We start from the raw sequence: 19,249 nt of genomic DNA on the forward strand, positions 1-19,249 counted from the left end.
TTTTTTATTTTGGGGGAAAGAATATCATATTTCACTATTCAAAACTTTCAAATAAAAACCTATTCGTGTAACATTTAAGAGTAAGTGAAATGAAATGTTTTGACATTTTGAAGGCTATTTGAGAAGAGTATCAACTTGTAATCAAGTAGTATAAAGGAAGGGAAGGGAGAGGATATGGACTGTTTTTTGAAGGCATTATATTCAATTTGTAAGCATAGGTAAATATGGAGTCATTAAGAGGAAATTTAGCAGTGAGGTTTAGGACAGTCAGTGTAGCAGTACTTTCCATAATCTTCTGTTGCAATTATACCAGAGATCCCATAATATGTCGTTAGCCCAAGCTCTACTGTTCGTTTTCCTCATGTGTTCATAGAAATGTTTATGCCTTCTTCATTCATTCCTGCCTCAACCCCCTAAAACATACCAAATCAATACAGGAACAAATCAATATAGTATCTACTTCATTATGTGTTAAATTCACTCAAAAACATATTTACTGAATAACTTGCAAGTAAATGGAAATAGCAATTTCAATGCAAAACTCTGTTAAAATAGTATTCTAGAAAATATGATTTTGTCTAGATTGAAAGTACAATTATATTATCATTGAATATTTTAATCTCAGATTATTTTTATAGCACATGACTATTATCATGTCATAGGAATCACAAATTCAAATTCCTTCATGAGATAGACAAAGTGGATAGGTAAAAGCTATAGGACATAAAATAAGAAGGAAGGTAAAATGTAAAGTGGAAGAGCTTTTTAAAAGAATTCAAATTCATTTAAATGAAAATAAGTGCTAACCCAAACCAAAAGATCTTTGGGCTTAATTTGTGCTAGAACTGACTGTTTGGCTTTGATGAATGATACCCCATTTATAGCAATTTAAAAGTCATTTTCATATCCATAATGAAAGGCCACAGAAAATAAAATTGAACAAGGAATAAAACCTCATTGCTTTCCTTCAAACTCACCTAAGCATTTACACTTAGCTATCTAGACTTATTTCATCAATATCATAAAAACAATATATATATATAGGAAGAAAGGAAGGAAAAGTTCTCTTAATGTTTAATTTCTAGAACTAAGGTTGACAGAACTCACTTGCATTTTTCAGATGTCTCATCATCTGGATAAGGGCTGAAGATCTGAAAATTCCTAGATTTCCACCCTGGTATTTCAGGGTCCTCATATGTGACTTCATTAGCTAACTCACTGGATTTCTGATGCATGCTTCCCTCAGAATTCATAGTGAGTTGCTCATCTATCTATGTACTTTTATTTATCCCAACAGTATCTTGTTCAAGATAAATGTGGGCTATATCTGTATGTAAACAAATAAAATAACAAATTATATTAAATGCCATAACTATATGTTAAAATGTGTTCAATCAAATGAATATTTTTTCATGGCTTGAAATATGTACTTATTAGTCTTATTATAATAAGATAAACATGTACAGAGTGGTACTTGCCACTCATATTCCCATTTTCACAATCAAAAGACATTTAGGACAGTGGTTTACATCATATTTAAATGTTGGAATGACAAGGAGTTTTTAAGAATCCAAAGTTCAGAGTAAGGACCTAGTCCCTAGACAATATGATCCCATCCCTACCTTTTTTTTTTTTTTTTTGGTAGTATGGCATATTGACCTCAAGGGTGCTAAGACACTGAGCCACACCTCCAGCACTTTTTTTTTTTTTTTTTTTTTTTGAGACAGGGTCTTGTTAAGTTGCTTAGACCTTCACTAAGTTGCTGAGGCTTGCTTTGAACCTGTGATCCTCTTGCTTTAGCCTCAGAAGCCATTAGAATTACAGGTGTGTGCCACCATGCCCTGCTAGTTCCTACTTTAAAATCTCCCCAAATAATTCCTGGATATACTCAACATTAAGAACTAATGAATCACAGATATTATTTTCAAAATTCCTCAAAATAGGATACAATAAAATAATGATTACAGTGAAGTAATTCCAGCTTTGCTAACGGCAAAATATTGGATGAGTTATTTAACCCATTCATAAAATACAAACAAAATAACACTTGTATGAGTTGTTGTGAGGACTAAGCTAACTAAGTAATTGCTCTAGTACTAGACACTACAATAAACATTAGCTATTATTTTTATAATAATCACTATAACATTTTATCAGAAATGCACTATATATACAAGGGAATCTACTTTGTAATGCTTGGCTATCTCACAAAAAATATTTTAAGTTGTACTTAGTAAATATTAACTATTTCATAGGAACAGTCTATATTTAGTGGTATAATAAATTTTGGGGGGAAAATCTTACACATATACAAAAAAGTTTTTTCACTAGTAAATCAAAAGAGCAAGTCTAATATTAATTGTAATTAGTACTTTTTAACTTCAACAGAAACAAGTCTTTAAGAAGCATATGAATCTCACCTGCTTTCTGGTGATGACTTCTCCAAAGCATCAAACTTTAAATCCTTTTGAGGAAAAAAAGTAGTTTTAGAATAAAAAAAAAGAAAAAAAAATTCACAAATAAGGAACTTATTTTTTCTAAATATATTACTTATGATAAATATAGCCAGTTAATCCAAATCTGGATTTTGTTCTTATGAGTAGCTAGTAGTGAATCTACTTCTATCTATAAATAATTTGTTTTTTAAAAAATTACTTTTGACTCCACATTGAGGAGAATGTGTATTAGAAGAGAGAAAGTGCTATCATAATTATATATTGTGGGCTAGCTAGGACATTTTAATGTTATATTCTGTTTAAACTAATAATGTTAGAAACTGAAATCTTGTAACTGAAGATCACTTGACAGCTTTTGACATCTTAGAACTCTATATTTAATTTGCTTTAGTTCATTCACCATCCTGTTTTTCTAGGATAGGCTAGTATTAATTAGTGGAATGGAATCCTCAAAATCTGAAGAAAGAAATTTGATAAATGGAACTAAGAAAATCCTTTATATCATTAACAAATCATGTTTTCCAACACTAGCATATATCTGTATAATTAATTCAATGAAAAGAATTGTATTACTGAAATTAATATCAAAATAACAAAAATAGTACTCAGAGACATATCATAAAAATTTTTAGGGCCAAATACCATATTTCAGTTTATGAGGTACAAACATTCTTCAAAAGGAAACAGAATTGAACCATGGAGTACTGCCAACTACATAAAAATCCCTTTTCCCTGTGATAACACCACACCAACTGTTTTAATACTCTTCAGTCCTCTTTGACCTAGTTGAGACCAAATTTAACATTATCTAAACTTGTTCCATTTCCCCACCTTCTCTACTCATAGGTTTAGTTCAGTATCTTTCTTCTTTGATCCTTTTATTCCTAACCTAGTGTTTCCCTTAGCCCATTCCTGATATCTACACTTGCTATTTGCTTAATAGTTTTACAGCTCTCTTTCTTTACCATTATTTTACCTGTAACTGGGCTATTTTCTTCAAAGTCTTACAGTAGACATGAAAGCTTTCCAATAAGAGGTCTCTGCTAATCCCTTAAGGATCTTAGTAATTATAGGCCCTTGAAGTATTATTTTTAAAAATGCATCAATTTCTGGCACTTCTGGATTTTAATTTTAAGATGTTTAAAAGTTAATATTTAAAATTTTTGTTTTAAAGAACCTATGTGGTGTGATTTGAATCTATTTCTGGATATTTCTAAATTTTTCCAGTAGTAAAAGCTTTATTAATTTGAACTACCCATCAGACATTTGAAGACTGCTCTGCAAATTGGAATATCCATATTTTTCTACTAAGAATTTAATTTTACTTTAGAGTAAAAGAGACTGATTGATATTAGCAAACTATTGTTCAATCCCCTGAAAGTTTTCAATGCTCTTTCTCTCTGCCATACTGCAGTATCCTATTTAAGTATTACATCTGACCTTTCAAATTAATTTACTTATTCAGGAACACCCCAAAGCATCATATGTTCTGTGATAGGTACTGTGAAAACAAATATGAGAAACAGACATTTCCCTCAAGGACTTTATATATCAATGATGACAGCAAACTTATTCATTGATCTGAACAAAATGTAACAAGATCTAGGCAAAATCTTTACAGCATATTTTAGACATACTAATATTCAACTGGAAGACTCTACAGGACCTCATGAAGGAATTTGCTTTAAAAAAAGACACATGGGAATATGCAAAGTACAGAACTGCCAAAGAGTTAAAGTTTAGCATACTCAAAAAAAACATTGGCAGACTATAATAAAAGGAGGAGAAAAAAAGAATTGGAATGGATAAAGAGGAGAAGGAAAAGATTTGGGAAAAACAGAGATATTTCTTTTATCGAAAGGAGAAAATTTGACAAGGAGTGAAGATTCCTAAAATAATAAACAGGTAAGGACAAAGTCCAAGATGCACTTCATCTGGAAATGTGTTGATCAAACAAGCTGATGAGAAGAGGACGCTAAGGGATCAGTGTGCTTAAAGTGTTATTCTGAAGGAACTAAAGTCATCTAGCAAAATGGCAGGAAGTGAAAAGTAGAAATGGAAGCCAGACATATGAGTTTTCAATGACTACAGAAAAAAGATGTTAAAGAAGACAGATGAAAAAGCCAACAAAAAGTGATGACAGAGAATATTCTTTTTACCTGTTAATTTAAAATACTTAGTCTTATTAAAAACATTGCAAAAACAGTACAAAGAATTCCTATATACTCTTTTCCTAGTTTCGCATATATTAACATTTTATCATATTCACTTTAATATTTTTGTTTCCTTATCTAACTACATCCAAATTTTTTGAAATATTTGAGAGCAAGTAGCAAGTGTAATACTTTTGACCTTTCAAGAAGAATTTCAAGGTACTGTTCTATCATCTTACATTTTGACCAATTTTCATTTCCTTATTCAAAAACCCAATTTATATACAACTTCTAAATTAGTACTTACTCCAACCAAGAGAAGAGTAATTCTAAATTCAGTCTTTAATTATTTTCCTAAAATCTTCAACCCAGGAGAAAGAGCTTTAAGAAACGATACTGGGATGAAGCTACTAAAAACTTTAGCTGAGCTTATTTGTACTGGCCCTTCAATTTTTAAAGACCTACATAAAGAAATATAAATGTGTAAGCCAATAAAAGGCCATAAAAGTGAAGTTAAGGACTGTTTTGCACACTAATCAATTAAAAAGATAAATGTTAAACAAAAAGATATTCACTTCTGATTTAAACTTATCTCTAGGTAGATGAAAACTTAAAAAACTAAAACCATTCTATTGATTCTTCTATTTCACATGGTTTGGAAACACTCTTTAGTAATTCACATCTGTGTTTAATCAAGGTCATTGTTAACTGTTCTATCATTTTGACCAACTGAATATTATTTAAATTCATCTCTCCATATGAATTCAGAGACTAAATTAATCTCTTCTTCATAATTCATAAGTCTATTAAGTCTGATTTTGAGATTTAAAATGGAAAATCTTTATAACTGCATCAATTCCTTTATTTGCTGTTCCGTAGGCACACTGTTTTATTGGATATGAGAATTCAATTGTATCAAAATATACTTCCCAAAATTTGCTTTTAGTATCTAATGCTATCATTAGATACTATACTAAAATCATTCTCTAACTATCTAAAAATGATACTATGGACACTACTATTACCAGGTATTCATCTAAAATGACCCCTATAGCTATTGCTAGAGTTATTCATCTGGAAAAATCAGGTGGATTTGGTGAATTTATTTTTTAACTTGGTATTTAATATGTGTGCATGGTAGTAGCTGCATTATGTGCTTTGAAGATCCCATCACTCTCTCTAGTGACTTTCATGCTGTTTTCAATGGATCATTTTTGTGATCTAATGAATTCTTTCTTTACTTCTGGGGATGTCAGTTCTGCCAACTCAATGCTAGTATTAAATCCTCAATTCCTTAGTGTAGAAAATTAACAGTATAATGATACTATTTCCTATCTTAGAAAAGAAAGCTATAAGATCCCCTTTTAAGTTGTATTCTCCATACAATTACAGATTAATGTATAATATTCTCAGTTAAATTGATGCTACCCAAGAGATAATTATTAATAATCGAAAATAACCTTTATTTCATGACTACTACACAGAAGTAAAGAGATGGTTAGAATCAAATACAAATTCTTAGAGGCTGGGAAATTCTGTTCTGCCTGGCTTTGTAAATAGTTTGTGACAACTGGTATCTGTGTAAACGGATTTGATGGTCCCCTGGGGGGTCAATACTGTTTACAGAGCTGTTTCTTCAGAGTGGTTGAGCTAGAATTGTCTCTAGGGATCTACCAGGTTACTCAGAATAGCAACATCCCAGCTACCTGAGAGCTCAGGGACAGAAAGAGACAAGGGGATATAAGTAATATGGACAAATACATTCAAATGAGTAAATCTCTTACCTCTTAAAATGAAGGTATTAGTTAGGCAGATTTGTATCTAAAATGAACCATAGTGGAAATAATTTGTTAACGTGCTGACACATTAAATGCAATGGCAACACTTTACATTCTTTTTTTGGGGGGATGGGGATGAGGGGGGTAGAGAAGAAGAATATTACTTACACCTTAGCATTTGATTTTATAAATATGTAAAGAACAAAAACCTAATGCACATTGCTTATCTTTCCTATATTGTTGATTACCATGCCTTTGTTATGAAATTGTAAACTTGATATGATGATTTAATTACTACAGTAGCCCCACATTTAAAAAAATTGGGGATAGTTAAGGATTTCTTAAATATAAAATTAGTTTCAAAATAATAAGAACAGTTATCAACTAGTGGCTTCTAATAATTCTTTAATTTTAATATAGTTCTGTCTACCTACCTACCTACCTACCTACCTACCTATTCATCCATCCAAAAGATATTTATTTCTTATAGTAAATATTTCAAACCAACTCCTTATTTTGTGGAAGAGAGGATATGTTTTCCACATAGATGCATATTATATGTGCTTTTATCCCCAAACAAAATGGCAGTAGAAAAGCACATCAGAAATAAGTCATATCATAGTGATCCCACCTAATATGAGTATATGCAAAGCAAAAGCTGACTAACCAAGTTGTCTAACTACACTGATGTATTTAGACTTTCCAAGAAAAACCACAATCAGTGCAGGGGTTGTAAAGACAGACCACAGGGCTTGAATGCTGACTTCCATAACATAGCTGTATAATGCTTAGTAAAGTATTTAACCTCTCAGCAGTTCCCCTATCAGTAAGAAGTACAATGTAATAGCAATGGCCTCAAAAGGTAGTTATGAGGACTAAACTATTTAAATTAAATATCTCTTAGAAAATTATCACACAGAATACACAATAAATGTTAAATATTATCTTTAAATCTGTTTTGCTAAAAGTTTCACTATTATAATTTCTCCTATCCATTCTATGAGATAAATATCACACTCTCTGGATCATATTCAAATTTTCAATTCAAGTTTATATCTTTAATTAATTTCCCTCAATATTAATAACAAAAGCAAGAAAGACATCTATTGTCTTAGTTATTACTCTAACTTCCATATTAAAACATTTCTCAAATTTCCTAAACAAACTTTATTTGATGGTCTGTGGATATCATATGGTTATGCAGCTAGAATCAGAATACTATCCTAAGAAGGCAACACTGTTTCTTATACGGTTATTGTTTTCTTTCAGGAAATGCTAGCAACTATGTGAAAAAAAAAAATCTTTTAGAAACATTAATGTATATAGTACTTTCTTATTAAAATGTTCAGAAGACATGGAAATGGAAAATAAATAAAATGATATCTAATCTGACAAATACAAACAACAAAAGAGAATACTTAAGAAAGCTAAAATTTGTAATTAACACATTATTTTTAAAAAGCTTTATGAGATTGTAAAATCAGTACATAAGACTAGTACTTTGAAATTTAGAAATTCTGAAAGAAAAGATTCTGAAAGAAAACTCAGTCCTATACAAAGTTTGTTTCTATTAATTCAGTCTCATGACAGGTAAACAGAAACTCTAAATAATCTAATTCTATTACATAATTTTAGTATTCACTATTTAGCATATAATATTTTTAATTACAATCAGGATGACAGCAAGTAGAACACAGTCTGTTATCTTTCAGAGAAATCTGACTTAGAAATCACAGGAAATTAGGTAATTTTTAGACATTTGTGTTAAAAAATGCAAACTTCTTGGATATTGTACACCAATACTCTCAGGGATTTATTTGTTTTTTGGCTTCAACAGGAATAAGATAAACAAAACTATAATTTTCACTTCATGTTTTCTGCACACTTAATGTCCTTCATAAAGACTGTCACTATACTGCTAGGCTATTTCGGTTTACATCAAAAATGAAATTATAATATATCTTTTTGTTTTGTTTATTTTTAGATCTCATCACTAACTTAATTACCAACAAGTTGTTGGACACATAACCAAAGAATTACATAAATATAGTCTCAACAACTTATGGTCTTCTCATTTGTATTTACCACCCCTGCAACCCCCTTTTTTTGATGTAAGCTTTCTATTACACTCATGTTCCTGAAACAGCAAAATATCAATAGATACATTAGATTTTTAAAAATTCACCGAAGTAAAATGAGTCAAGGAAAGGAAATACTGATGTATCATTTTAAAGATATATGTAAAGCAAACAAGCATTAAAATGAATACTTTATATTTAACATTTATTTAGCACTAATTTGGTGCCAAATACTGAGTAGAATGTTAAGGTAAATAAACAACAACAACAAAAAAGTGTATCTGCTTTCAGGTGAGATGAAAAATGAGTCAGGGAGGCAGACAAGAGTAATACTTGCAAAGAAATAAACAAAAGTCTGATTGCAGAATGGGAATGGTCCCAGTGATTTGCTCAGTCATCCAGATCCTGAGAAACATTATGAAAGCTGTTTATGAAATTTTATGTTTTCTAGTAAGTATATTAAACAAGAAACAAGTAATATTAACATCACAAATATTTTTTAACATGTAATACAAAAATTATTTTGAGAAATTTTATTATAATTCTTTTTTGTACTAGTAGCATATCTCCGGTTGGAGCCACTTGTGACTAGTGGCTGACCACTGGAAAGCATAGATAGAGATTCTTATGTAGTTCTAATTAGGCACAATGTACATATATTGAGAGGAAATAAAAAACGTGGGAGAGTAGAGACTAGATGTAGGTATAAGATACTGAATGAATCTTTTACAAAGGTTTGTAAAGCCAGAAAATCAAGAATCCTGTCAATATCACATGACTTACTCATTTGGATATTAGGGCCAGGCAAAATAAACTGTATCCTTTATGTGATACATACTCCTATATGTGATTGTGTATCTAGATAAACATAGAACTCAAAAGTAAGTAGTGAGATGGCTTTATCTCTGATTATAATAATTAAAAGAACTGATGTACCCCATTTCAAATTATTCAACAGCTATTCAAAGAAATGCTCTATTGGAATTGTGTAGTTTGTTCTATTATTAAAATACCTATGAAAAATGGTGGCACTACATCAAATTTTTTAAAAAAGTTTTTGTTCGTCTCTCCAAGTCTAAAACAGTCATAAACACGTTAGTATTTATTCTGATGGGAAAAAAGTTCAGATATCTCCGTAAGAACTATTAAAAATATATAAATATTTATGAAATTTTTTCACAATGTTTAAAATTTTCAGTTTCAACATCCTACTACAGGAAGGTAATGCACACAGTAGAACCGTGTAATCTCCTAATGTTAAGGCTACCTAGTTACTTATGAACATACATAAATTAAAGTTCAGTAAAACTTACGTCACCTGATTTAAAATATTAAAAATATTATTTAGGCTGAAATGATAGTGAAAACTATCCTAAAATCTGATTAACATAATGGTAAATCTTTATTCTTTTTCTTTTCTACTGATATTAGCTCTTTATAAGAGACTTCTAATCTCTGTAGCCTTTCTCAGCTTTTCCTATCATAAGAATAATTTAAAAGTAATTAAAAACATAAACTAAGTCTTATATTTATACAACTGAAAGTAAAATAGATTTAACAAGTACATATTTTTATTTTAATATGAACATATACCAACTGTCTATGAACTCAACAATTTTGTAAATAACTTATGGAAGACAAATTTTCCAGTAATAAGTATTAAGAGAAAAAAAAAAGATTCTCTTTATGTGTGTTTCATTTTGTTTAAGATCATCTTTAGATTCAGAAAACAAAACAGAAGAATCACCAGTCAGACACTAAGCAGGAATCACTGAAACATAATGTTAGTTCTAATGGATGGATGATTGTGTTTGGTCTTTTGAAACTTTGAAGTATAGGTAAGTCTTGATCACACAAATTAATAAATCCTAAAGCTGGAGTTAACAATAACCATTACACCCAAATTCTGCAGCTTAGCCCAGCCAATTTTTCAAAAGGTCAGGTTGTGAACTGGAGAAGATCAGGGAGGTCCACCGCATAGCTTTGTTGCCAGGCATCTCTCGTCTGGATTGTTGCAGGCATTTATTAGTATTCGTCAGCAGACTCAACAAAGCAAACAAGAAATTCAAGCACGAATAATAAAATGAAATGCTGCTATATAACCCTTTGTCATTCAGCAAATATGGGACTTTTTAGCTACATTGTTCCTAAACCTGGGTTACTACTTTAATTTTTCTCCACAGTGCTGACTGAATGAGTATGCATGTGTGTTAAATGCAGAGCTCCCCTAACAACTGCAGGACTGCCATTTAATCTGTTGGTAGATGGACCATTTCCTGTGGGAACCCTAGCTATGATTTCCAGATCCACCAAATAAATCTCAGATTAAGATTCCAAATGAAACCTGCCTTTGGCAGATAAAAAATGTCAAGATGGATATAAACAGTAAAATTATAAATTATCTAGGTGTTGCATGACAAACCAATGCTCAATTTTTTTTGTTGACATGTGCCCAGATATCAAAACTATATGAGACATTCATCAAATGTCACACTTTCATAATATTGGAGGCATCATTAAAACTGTTTGACTAAGGACCTCAAAGTGTTTAAGCAGTAGCTCAAAAGTATATTTGTGCAAAGTAGAAGAATAAATTTACATATCAGCAGCAGCTCATAAGGGATGGGTAAATATTCTGTTTATCTCTCATTGTAATTCAGGTTACTTTAAATACAAGGTTTTAGGAAATCATTATACTCTATATGGCATCATTACATAACTTTCTATGCAAATGATGTTTTATTCAAATTCACCATTTGTTAAAAAAAAGCATAAAAGGAAAAGGTAGAGGTGTTATTTCATTAATCAACTGTTACTTCTGAACTACTGCCTTGTTAGTCAGTTACACTACAGCATCATCAGCCCCTGGTTAGAATTGAATTTTAAACTTTTTAAAAAGCATTAAATACCTGGAATTTAAAAAGTCTCAGAAAAGTAAATTTGTTTTTTGATGTGTTCATTTCAAATGACTTGGGGGAAGGGGACAGACCTTTTTAAAAAAGAAAAAGGTAATAAAGGGTGAATGCAGAACATCTCAGCTAGCAAATGGCCTATTAAAAATGCAGAGGAAGTCTCTGATGCTACTTTCTACTGCATTCTCATGAGATCAAGGACTCCTTTTTTAATGAAAAAAAATTTCTTTTGGTCTTTACTCTTCTTACCTGGACTAATGTAGCCTTGTTCTAGTCTTAAACACTATATTGGTTGATTATAAAATAATAAAATACAGGCAATGAAGGTTTCTCAAAAGAAACAATCGGCTTTGTTGAACTGTGATTTTCTTTCTTTCTTTCTTTTTTTAACTTTCAATTCCTATAAGCAATTGAGTTTATGACTTCAGTGACTAAATTTTGCAACATTGGTTCTAATAAAAATTTATAAAGCATCTCTTTTAAAACAGGGATTCTTTCAAATTACAGTTTCTTTACATTTATAGTAATCTGGGGAAAGGATATAGAATATATTACTTCGCATTCCAAATTTTGAGAGTATGTATGTAACCCTGAAAATTTAAGGACTATATATTTGTTCTGTCTTTCCTATCATATTTTTTCCCACATACTTGTTGGCTCAAAGAAACTAATGCTAAATAAACTTTACTTATATCCCAATCTCCTGGAGACTGATATTAATTTAAATTTTTAATTTTCTAAGGTAGAGGAAGATATTAATAAAGAAAGAAAGAATGGCATTTGTGCTTAACTTGATTATAACATAATACTAAAAATGCTCAAATCAACAAATGTTGTTAGTTATGTTAGTCAACTGTTAGCTAGAATATATCAAATTACATTAGGTACAGACAGCAAGATTGTATTAAAAAAGGAGGATTTAATTGTTAATTTAAAAAATACTGAAATAGCAAAAGCCTACAATATGTAATTTCTATGCACCAAGTATAATTTTATCATATAAACTGCTTAGCTTTTACTTCTTACCCATTAGTGCACTAATTTAAAAATATTAAAAGTTTATGCATAAAACAAGAATCGGTCAAACATGAAAGTCAAAATATGATTTTTTAAAATAATTATTTTTACCTTACATCTCATCAGTAAAATTTTACCATTTGGCAAAGAATTATCAATTTCACCCAAAAATTATAAAAGATTTTTTTTAGGGAAAGTGCTAGGGGCTGAACCCAGTGCTGTCCATCAGCTACACCCCCAGGCCCTTAGAATATTTTTAATTAAATCACTGAAACTATGAGATAATGTACTTAACCAATTTTAAAAACTTAAAGCCTGATTTGTTTTTGCCTTTTCATATTCCTCACAATAAGCAAAACACAAAGAAAAATAGTGTATGATATTCTTCCCAAAAGATAATAATGACCTACAGGATAGAAAACAGACCACTAAAAGTTGAGTTATTTAGTGAAATCCTCCAAAATTTTTTCTTCTACTAGTATAGAATTATTTATAACCAAAACATAGGGAGAAAATATATCGTAAAATATATAATTTTGCCATTTAGGAAACATTTCTTGAAAAGCATAATGAATACCTTTAAATCCAGGATGTCACATCAGTCCTGCTTTACAGTCAACCAGGACCAACTCTGTAAATAGCCTTATTCAGTCTATAAACTAGTGTACACTGATCTTCTAAATCAACAAAATGTCAATACTCACTTACAATTTTATAGCAATCATATTAAGGAGACCACAACAGTGATTTTATATAAACTGAAATTCTAATTTCTAGAAAATTAAAGATTCAATATTTTAATATTAAGATTTGTGTTGTACACATTCCAGGAAGTGTTCTGTCCTAAAAGACCATAAGTAGAAATGAATGAGGATATTTACTGAAGAGCACAGAATCCTATAGAAAAGAATTTTAAATGAAGCAAAAAGACTTTTGGCAAATTCAAGTCATTTTTCCTATTTCCAAAAGCATTTCCTGTTTTATGTCAAAAATACATTTGAAATTACTTGCATAAATGAGGCTGGTATACCCTTGAACCAAAAAAAAAAAAAAAAAAGTCACAGGTTCTACAAAGAGAATCATACCAATAGAATAAAATGACAGAGGAAATTCTATTAAAATAAAAAAATATCATTTTATGTTCATTCTTAGAAATGATCATTTCTATAAAGTGGAAGATTAAAAATGTAGTAAGAATTTCACATGAAGAACTATAGCTGAACAGATTTAAAACACTCTTTAAATTTGGGGAAGGGAAGGAGTGGGGAGGGGAGGGGGAAAGAAAGATTGATTCCTATCGTCTTACAAACTTTTCCCCTATTAAGAATTTATGGGTGGGTTCACGAACTGTAACAAATGTACCAGGATGGAGTGGAACTTTAGTGGTGAGGAAGATTGTGCATTATGGGGGTTGGAGGATAAGGGAATTCTGGGGTTTTCTCTCAATTTTGTTGTGAACCTAAAAGTATTCCAAAAATAATAAAGCTAATTTTAAAAAGGAATATAAGGCATAAACTCATCAATATGAAGTATTTGTATCAGAAATGATGTCAAAACACAGTTAATAAGAAATGTTATATAACCAGCTAGAAAATTAAGTTGCCCTTGTAATTATTTTTTGTTTTTTTCATTCCATTTTTCTACTGAGCCCAAGATTAATAACAGAATCATTCATAGTAAGCTTAAATAATAAAGAAACCCCAGAACCTACTTATTTTAATAAACTTATTTAAAATAAAAGAAAAAATTTAATAAAAGAGTACAACCTGCATCATTATTCTAAGAGTAGCCTTAGCGTTTCCTCAGGAAACGAATCAATCCTTGTTGGCCAGCTGCCAGGATCCTACCACCACTCTGAAATATTCTAGATGGTCATGTGTGAGAAGCCACTAGCACTCTATTAATCTAAGTACTATGGAGCTAAATAGTGAATTTAATCAAATCTCAGGCATTTTCTTTTTTCAACCCCTCTAGGGCATATGAAGAAATTTAAAATACAACCTTAACTTCACACTTGCCAAAAGGAAAAGGCATATATTTTGTGATGTCACTAGTCTGAATAGTTTTTACTGAAATCAGAATTCAAATATAGCCAAATTAGATATTACCCTTAATGAGTATTACTGATTCTCTATTACATTCTACCAAATACACAAACATAAACTATTCCTCTTTGAAAAATCAAATTTCTAATGATAGTATGAGTATTACATTTGAAGAGAACAGACTTATTAAACTGATAACAACAGTATTTGATATGGTTAATATTTCCTAATATTTTTGAAACTTTAATACTTAATTCTATAATTGGAAAGAATAAGATATAACAATCATTATTTAAAGATCGTTTAGTCAGCAATCTATTTTTAGACTTTGTAATCACTACCACCACCACATTAGTGAAAATATGTGAAATATATTAATTCATTTCCTATTTCAGGCATTGTAGTAGGGCCTTACCATACATCAAACCTAATATTCACAAAGATTATTTCTCCATTTCTCCACAAGAAAACTTAGGCTTGCAAGTAGTTATGAACTTGTATACAAGTCGAGGTGGTTAGTAAGTGAAAAATTAAAAGATCTATCTAGCTCCAAAACTTGTGTTGTTTCTATCATAATACTTTATTGAAATTATTAAATGGGTTGATCTTCCAATACAGTTCACCTCTACTTTCCAATATAGGAAATAAGCTTAAAATTAGTAATTACTAATTAAATTACTATTTAGGGAATATATGCCATTACTTACATTTATTAAATATTATTTACTACTGATTAGTTATCTAGATCTGTTGAAAACCTTCAGTTTCAATAAGTTCTTAATCATAATTCCTACAGATTTTTTTTCTACCAGCTATCTTTTTGGTAGAAATGAATGTTCATTCTAATCCATTTCGTTCCTTTCTGCCTTAAACAAGTTTATGAAAAACAATTGAGATTCTACAATCATATTTTCATCATAATAATCAGTGACATTTAAAGGCATCATAGATGTTTTTCTAGAGAATTTCTTTAGTTGTTTAATCTTACAAAAGTTTGCAAATCATGCAAGTTTCAGTTATAATTTCATTGCAGAATAACAGATGAACAAAAGGTAAAATACTAAATACCTTGCAAAACGAAAGGTGAATGAATAAAAGAAGTAGATGGTAGTACAGATTTAAAATGCTAAGTATGAGGGGCTGGGGATATAGCTCAGCTGGTAGAGTGCTTGCATGCACAAGGCCCTGGGTTCAACCTCCAGTACCACCAAGTAAATAAATAAACAAACAAATAAATAAAATGCTAAGCATGAATAAACAGTATTCTAATTTAATAAGACACTAAAAATATACAAGTTACCTTTTGTTAAATTTTATTTATTAAGAAAAAATCTTTCGATTATTTATTTCACAGTAAAACCATAAGAATCATGACTATAAAAGATAATTGCTAGTCCAATTCTAGAATAAAGAGGATGAGAGTTGTTTTTTATTTAAATTTGGTAAGATAAGATTTTTCAAAATATTTACTAGACTTCAATAAATTGCAACATGTAAGGATTCTACTAACACAGGTAGTTTTAGAAGAGGTTTCACACCTTGTTTCAAATGAGTACAAAGAATCCTGATTTAGAATAATGCTCACTTTAACCATAAAGGCCAATTAGTTTAAAAACATGCAATTCATATCTAAATTAAGATAATACATAAAAGTAACTACTGTGTTTTGAAAGCATAGTAAATGATTCTTAAATAATAAACTTTAAGGTTTTTGTCTAAGGCTTCTTCAAGCTGTGGAATTCTCACCATTTCTTATTTTTACTTTGTAAAAAATATTTAAAAGACAGCAGATTTAATATTTAATTTTGGTATATGCATAGTAACCTTTTTTAACCTTTCTTAGGGAACACTGACCCCTAAAGGTTCTAAATTTAAATAAGTTTCTCACAATTTTCCAAATTTAACTGGTATCTAGCCCTCATTTTAACCTACATTATTAGAATTATATATACTTATGGCAGAAGCATTTATCAATAAATAATACATAAACTATCTCCTAAGGATCATTGAATGCCATAAAACCATTAGACCATGTTTCTGCTAATAAAAATTTCCTAAATTAATGTAAAAAATATTCAGGAAACTACAACATTATTCCATATAATTATTCATACAAGCTTTCTGATCTCCATGCCTTTTTTCTTACAAAGTAAATGAGTACAGTTGTCTTTGGTATCCATGGGGAATTGGTACAGGAACCCCCATAGATATCAAAATCTTTAGATGCTTAAATCCCTTATAAAAAAATGTCATAGAATTTGCATATAACCTATTTACAATCCTTCCATATACTTTAAAATCATCTCTAGATGAATTTTAATACCTAATACTATGTAAATAGTTGATACATTGTATTGTTTCAGGAATAATAACAAATGGAAATGTCTGTCCATGTTCAGTACAGAAGCAATTTTTATTTCCACATATTTTCCATCCACAATTGGCAGAATTCTAGGATACAGAATATACATTTACAAAAGGGCTAAGTGTAAGTGCTAAAGAGGGCTAAGCAATCAATCATAGGTCAAGTTGTTTTTTCTAAGGGTTGATTTTACATAAACATAAACTCCTTTGATTATGACATTTCATTTCTTAAAAGCAGACAAAAGAAAATGCTGAAAAATAGAAAGTTTTCACAAAAGACAAAACATTATTGGTACCAATCCCCATATGGCAACACATATGTATTCACACTTATATACTTCTATCGACTAAAACAATACAGTCAGTGTTGTTTTTAAGTTCTTTAAAAAAAGTTGGACATATTTTGTAGATATCTTCACCACTCCCTTCTACCAACCTTGGCTTTACATTTTCCAAGATGTCTATAATGATAAAAACAAACAAAATTGTAAATGGTTATATCTGTTACATTATCTACCTTATCAACTCTTTGGACTTAAAATATTTCAGCAGTGTTTCTAATAACAAGGCCAGAAAAAGAATGGTCACTTTTACAATTATAAGAAGTAATTCCTTCTTGTCTTCCCACTTTTTAGATACATTAAACATTAATTCCTTTGGTTGTTTAAAGGCCCTATGGCCTCTGATTTGAACAATATGATTTTCACAGCAATGTGACCTGTGAATAGGGAATATAAACAATAGGTACGGTGCAATTTGCTTACTTTTTCTTATTTTGTAAATAAATTGAGGAGAATGCTTTCTGAACTCCTGAAACGAAGACTGGAATGTTGCTCAATAGTAGGGTGCTTGCCTAGCATGCATGAGGTCCTGGGTTTGATACCCAGCACTGGCAAAAACAATAAATAAATAAAAATATCTACAACAAAAATTAGTTAACCACACACCAATATATTCTTATCATAAACTTGAATATAAAGAGAATAGGTCAAAATTAAATGTCACATAGTCCATACATTAAAACAATTAACATTAAGAACCTTTAATCACATTACTCAGATATTATGTATTACTACTTTACACACAATTCAATAAGTCATCTGGATGCTAAATTTGTAACAAGCAGCCCAGAGTCCCAAGTTAGAAAGGAAATTACTAACGATAGCATTAACAGCAAGAGGGTTCATATAGGTTATATATGCTTTTATATAAGTTTTTGTATGGAAGTCAAAAACAATGCAGAATTCAGAAAAAGGTACTCAGAAAGCATAATATCTTTTAATACTTCAGGAAAAAATATGTAATCAACTGATTTAACATAATGACTATGAAACAGCCCCCACCCCAAAAAGCCTTTAACTTTCTAAAACAAGGAATAATGTGCCTGAATATAGGTGAATTTGAAAAGAGCATTATTATGGGTAAAAGGAAATACAAAAGGGAAAGATTATATAGTACTTTAGTAAGAATTCTATATTTTAAATTATAAAATTGAGAAGAAATGAAAAAGATGTATATAAAGGTTTAAGTTTTCAATAGTATTATATTCAAATGATTCATTTTTCTAAGGATTCCATATCTTCAACATTTTACCATAATAGACTTTAAATCCTCTTTTTCCCTGTTCCATGTAGATATTGCTTACATGTACTACCACTCATTTATCTGTCTATCTATTTCAGGCTCTCAGTCTATGAGTTTCTGTGTACGATTGTTCTGTCTCTTAGGCTGTGTTCTAGGCCTATATGTAACTGTATTTGCTTCTCTCTGTCTCTTCCTGTGTCTCTCTCTCTTTCTCAAAGAATCCTTGTTTCCATCCCCACATCTCTACATATCTTATATCTCTGCAGATCTCTCTTGCTATTTCTGATTCTTTCCCTCTTGAAGTGCCTCTGGGTGTATCTCAAGATGTGAACGTCTATATCTGTCTCTTATATCTATGTGTCTCAGTCTATTTCTATGTGTAGTGTATGTATGTTTTCTGTCTCTTCTACTATGCATGACTTTTGCCTCTGAGAGTCTTTTTTTTGTGTTTATCTGTGTGTATGCCTGTGCTTCTAGTTTTGTGTGTCTTTCTTTCCTGTCTCTCCCTCACTGTACATCATCTTCTCACTGTATCTCTTACTCTGAGTCTCTCTGTTTGTGTTTCTTTCTGTTTGCTTCTGTATATGTGTCTATGTTTGTCTGTGTTTTCCTCTCTAATTACATCCCTTTCTGTGTCTTTTTCTCTGTGAGTGTGCCTCTGTATCTCTCTTTCTCTGTGTCACCATCTTCTCTTTTTGTATGTTTGTTTTTATTTCTCTGTGCATCTTTTTCCTCTTCCTCTCAGTGTCTTTTTTATGTTTATCTCTATTTATGTGCACGTGTATGTCTCTTTTTCTAAGGTCTTTGTGTCTCTTTTGTAATGGATCTCTTTGTGTGGGTATCCTTTGTGTGTGTGTGTGTG

The 19,249-nt window shown here is 30.4% G+C and overlaps 1 protein-coding gene and 1 long non-coding RNA gene across 20 annotated transcripts in view; one reads left to right on the top strand and one right to left on the bottom strand.

Annotated features, from left to right (window-relative positions):
- Positions 1-19,249, bottom strand: part of Mipol1 (mirror-image polydactyly 1) — a 328,689-nt gene that overhangs the window by 236,025 nt on the left and 73,415 nt on the right. For 6 of the 19 annotated variants that reach the window (XM_040276497.2, XM_040276486.2, XM_040276484.2 and 3 more), the window contains one exon: positions 2,421-2,464. The exons of 1 other annotated variant lie outside the window; for it this stretch is intronic. In XM_040276497.2, coding sequence (XP_040132431.1) covers positions 2,421-2,464 — 44 coding nt within the window. Of the gene's footprint in view, positions 1-1,107; positions 1,328-2,420; positions 2,465-6,393; positions 6,431-19,249 lie in introns of those variants that run through there. 12 more of the 19 variants (XM_040276493.2, XM_040276491.2, XM_040276489.2 and 9 more) reach the window with 6 other exon arrangements.
- The window catches only part of LOC144377839 (uncharacterized), a 138,274-nt gene that overhangs the window by 113,745 nt on the left and 5,280 nt on the right, over positions 1-19,249 (top strand). The gene's annotated exons all lie outside the window — the stretch shown is intronic.

The sequence above is a fragment of the Ictidomys tridecemlineatus genome, chromosome 5 (assembly GCF_052094955.1).
Source record: "Ictidomys tridecemlineatus isolate mIctTri1 chromosome 5, mIctTri1.hap1, whole genome shotgun sequence".
Classification (NCBI taxonomy): domain Eukaryota; kingdom Metazoa; phylum Chordata; class Mammalia; order Rodentia; family Sciuridae; genus Ictidomys; species Ictidomys tridecemlineatus.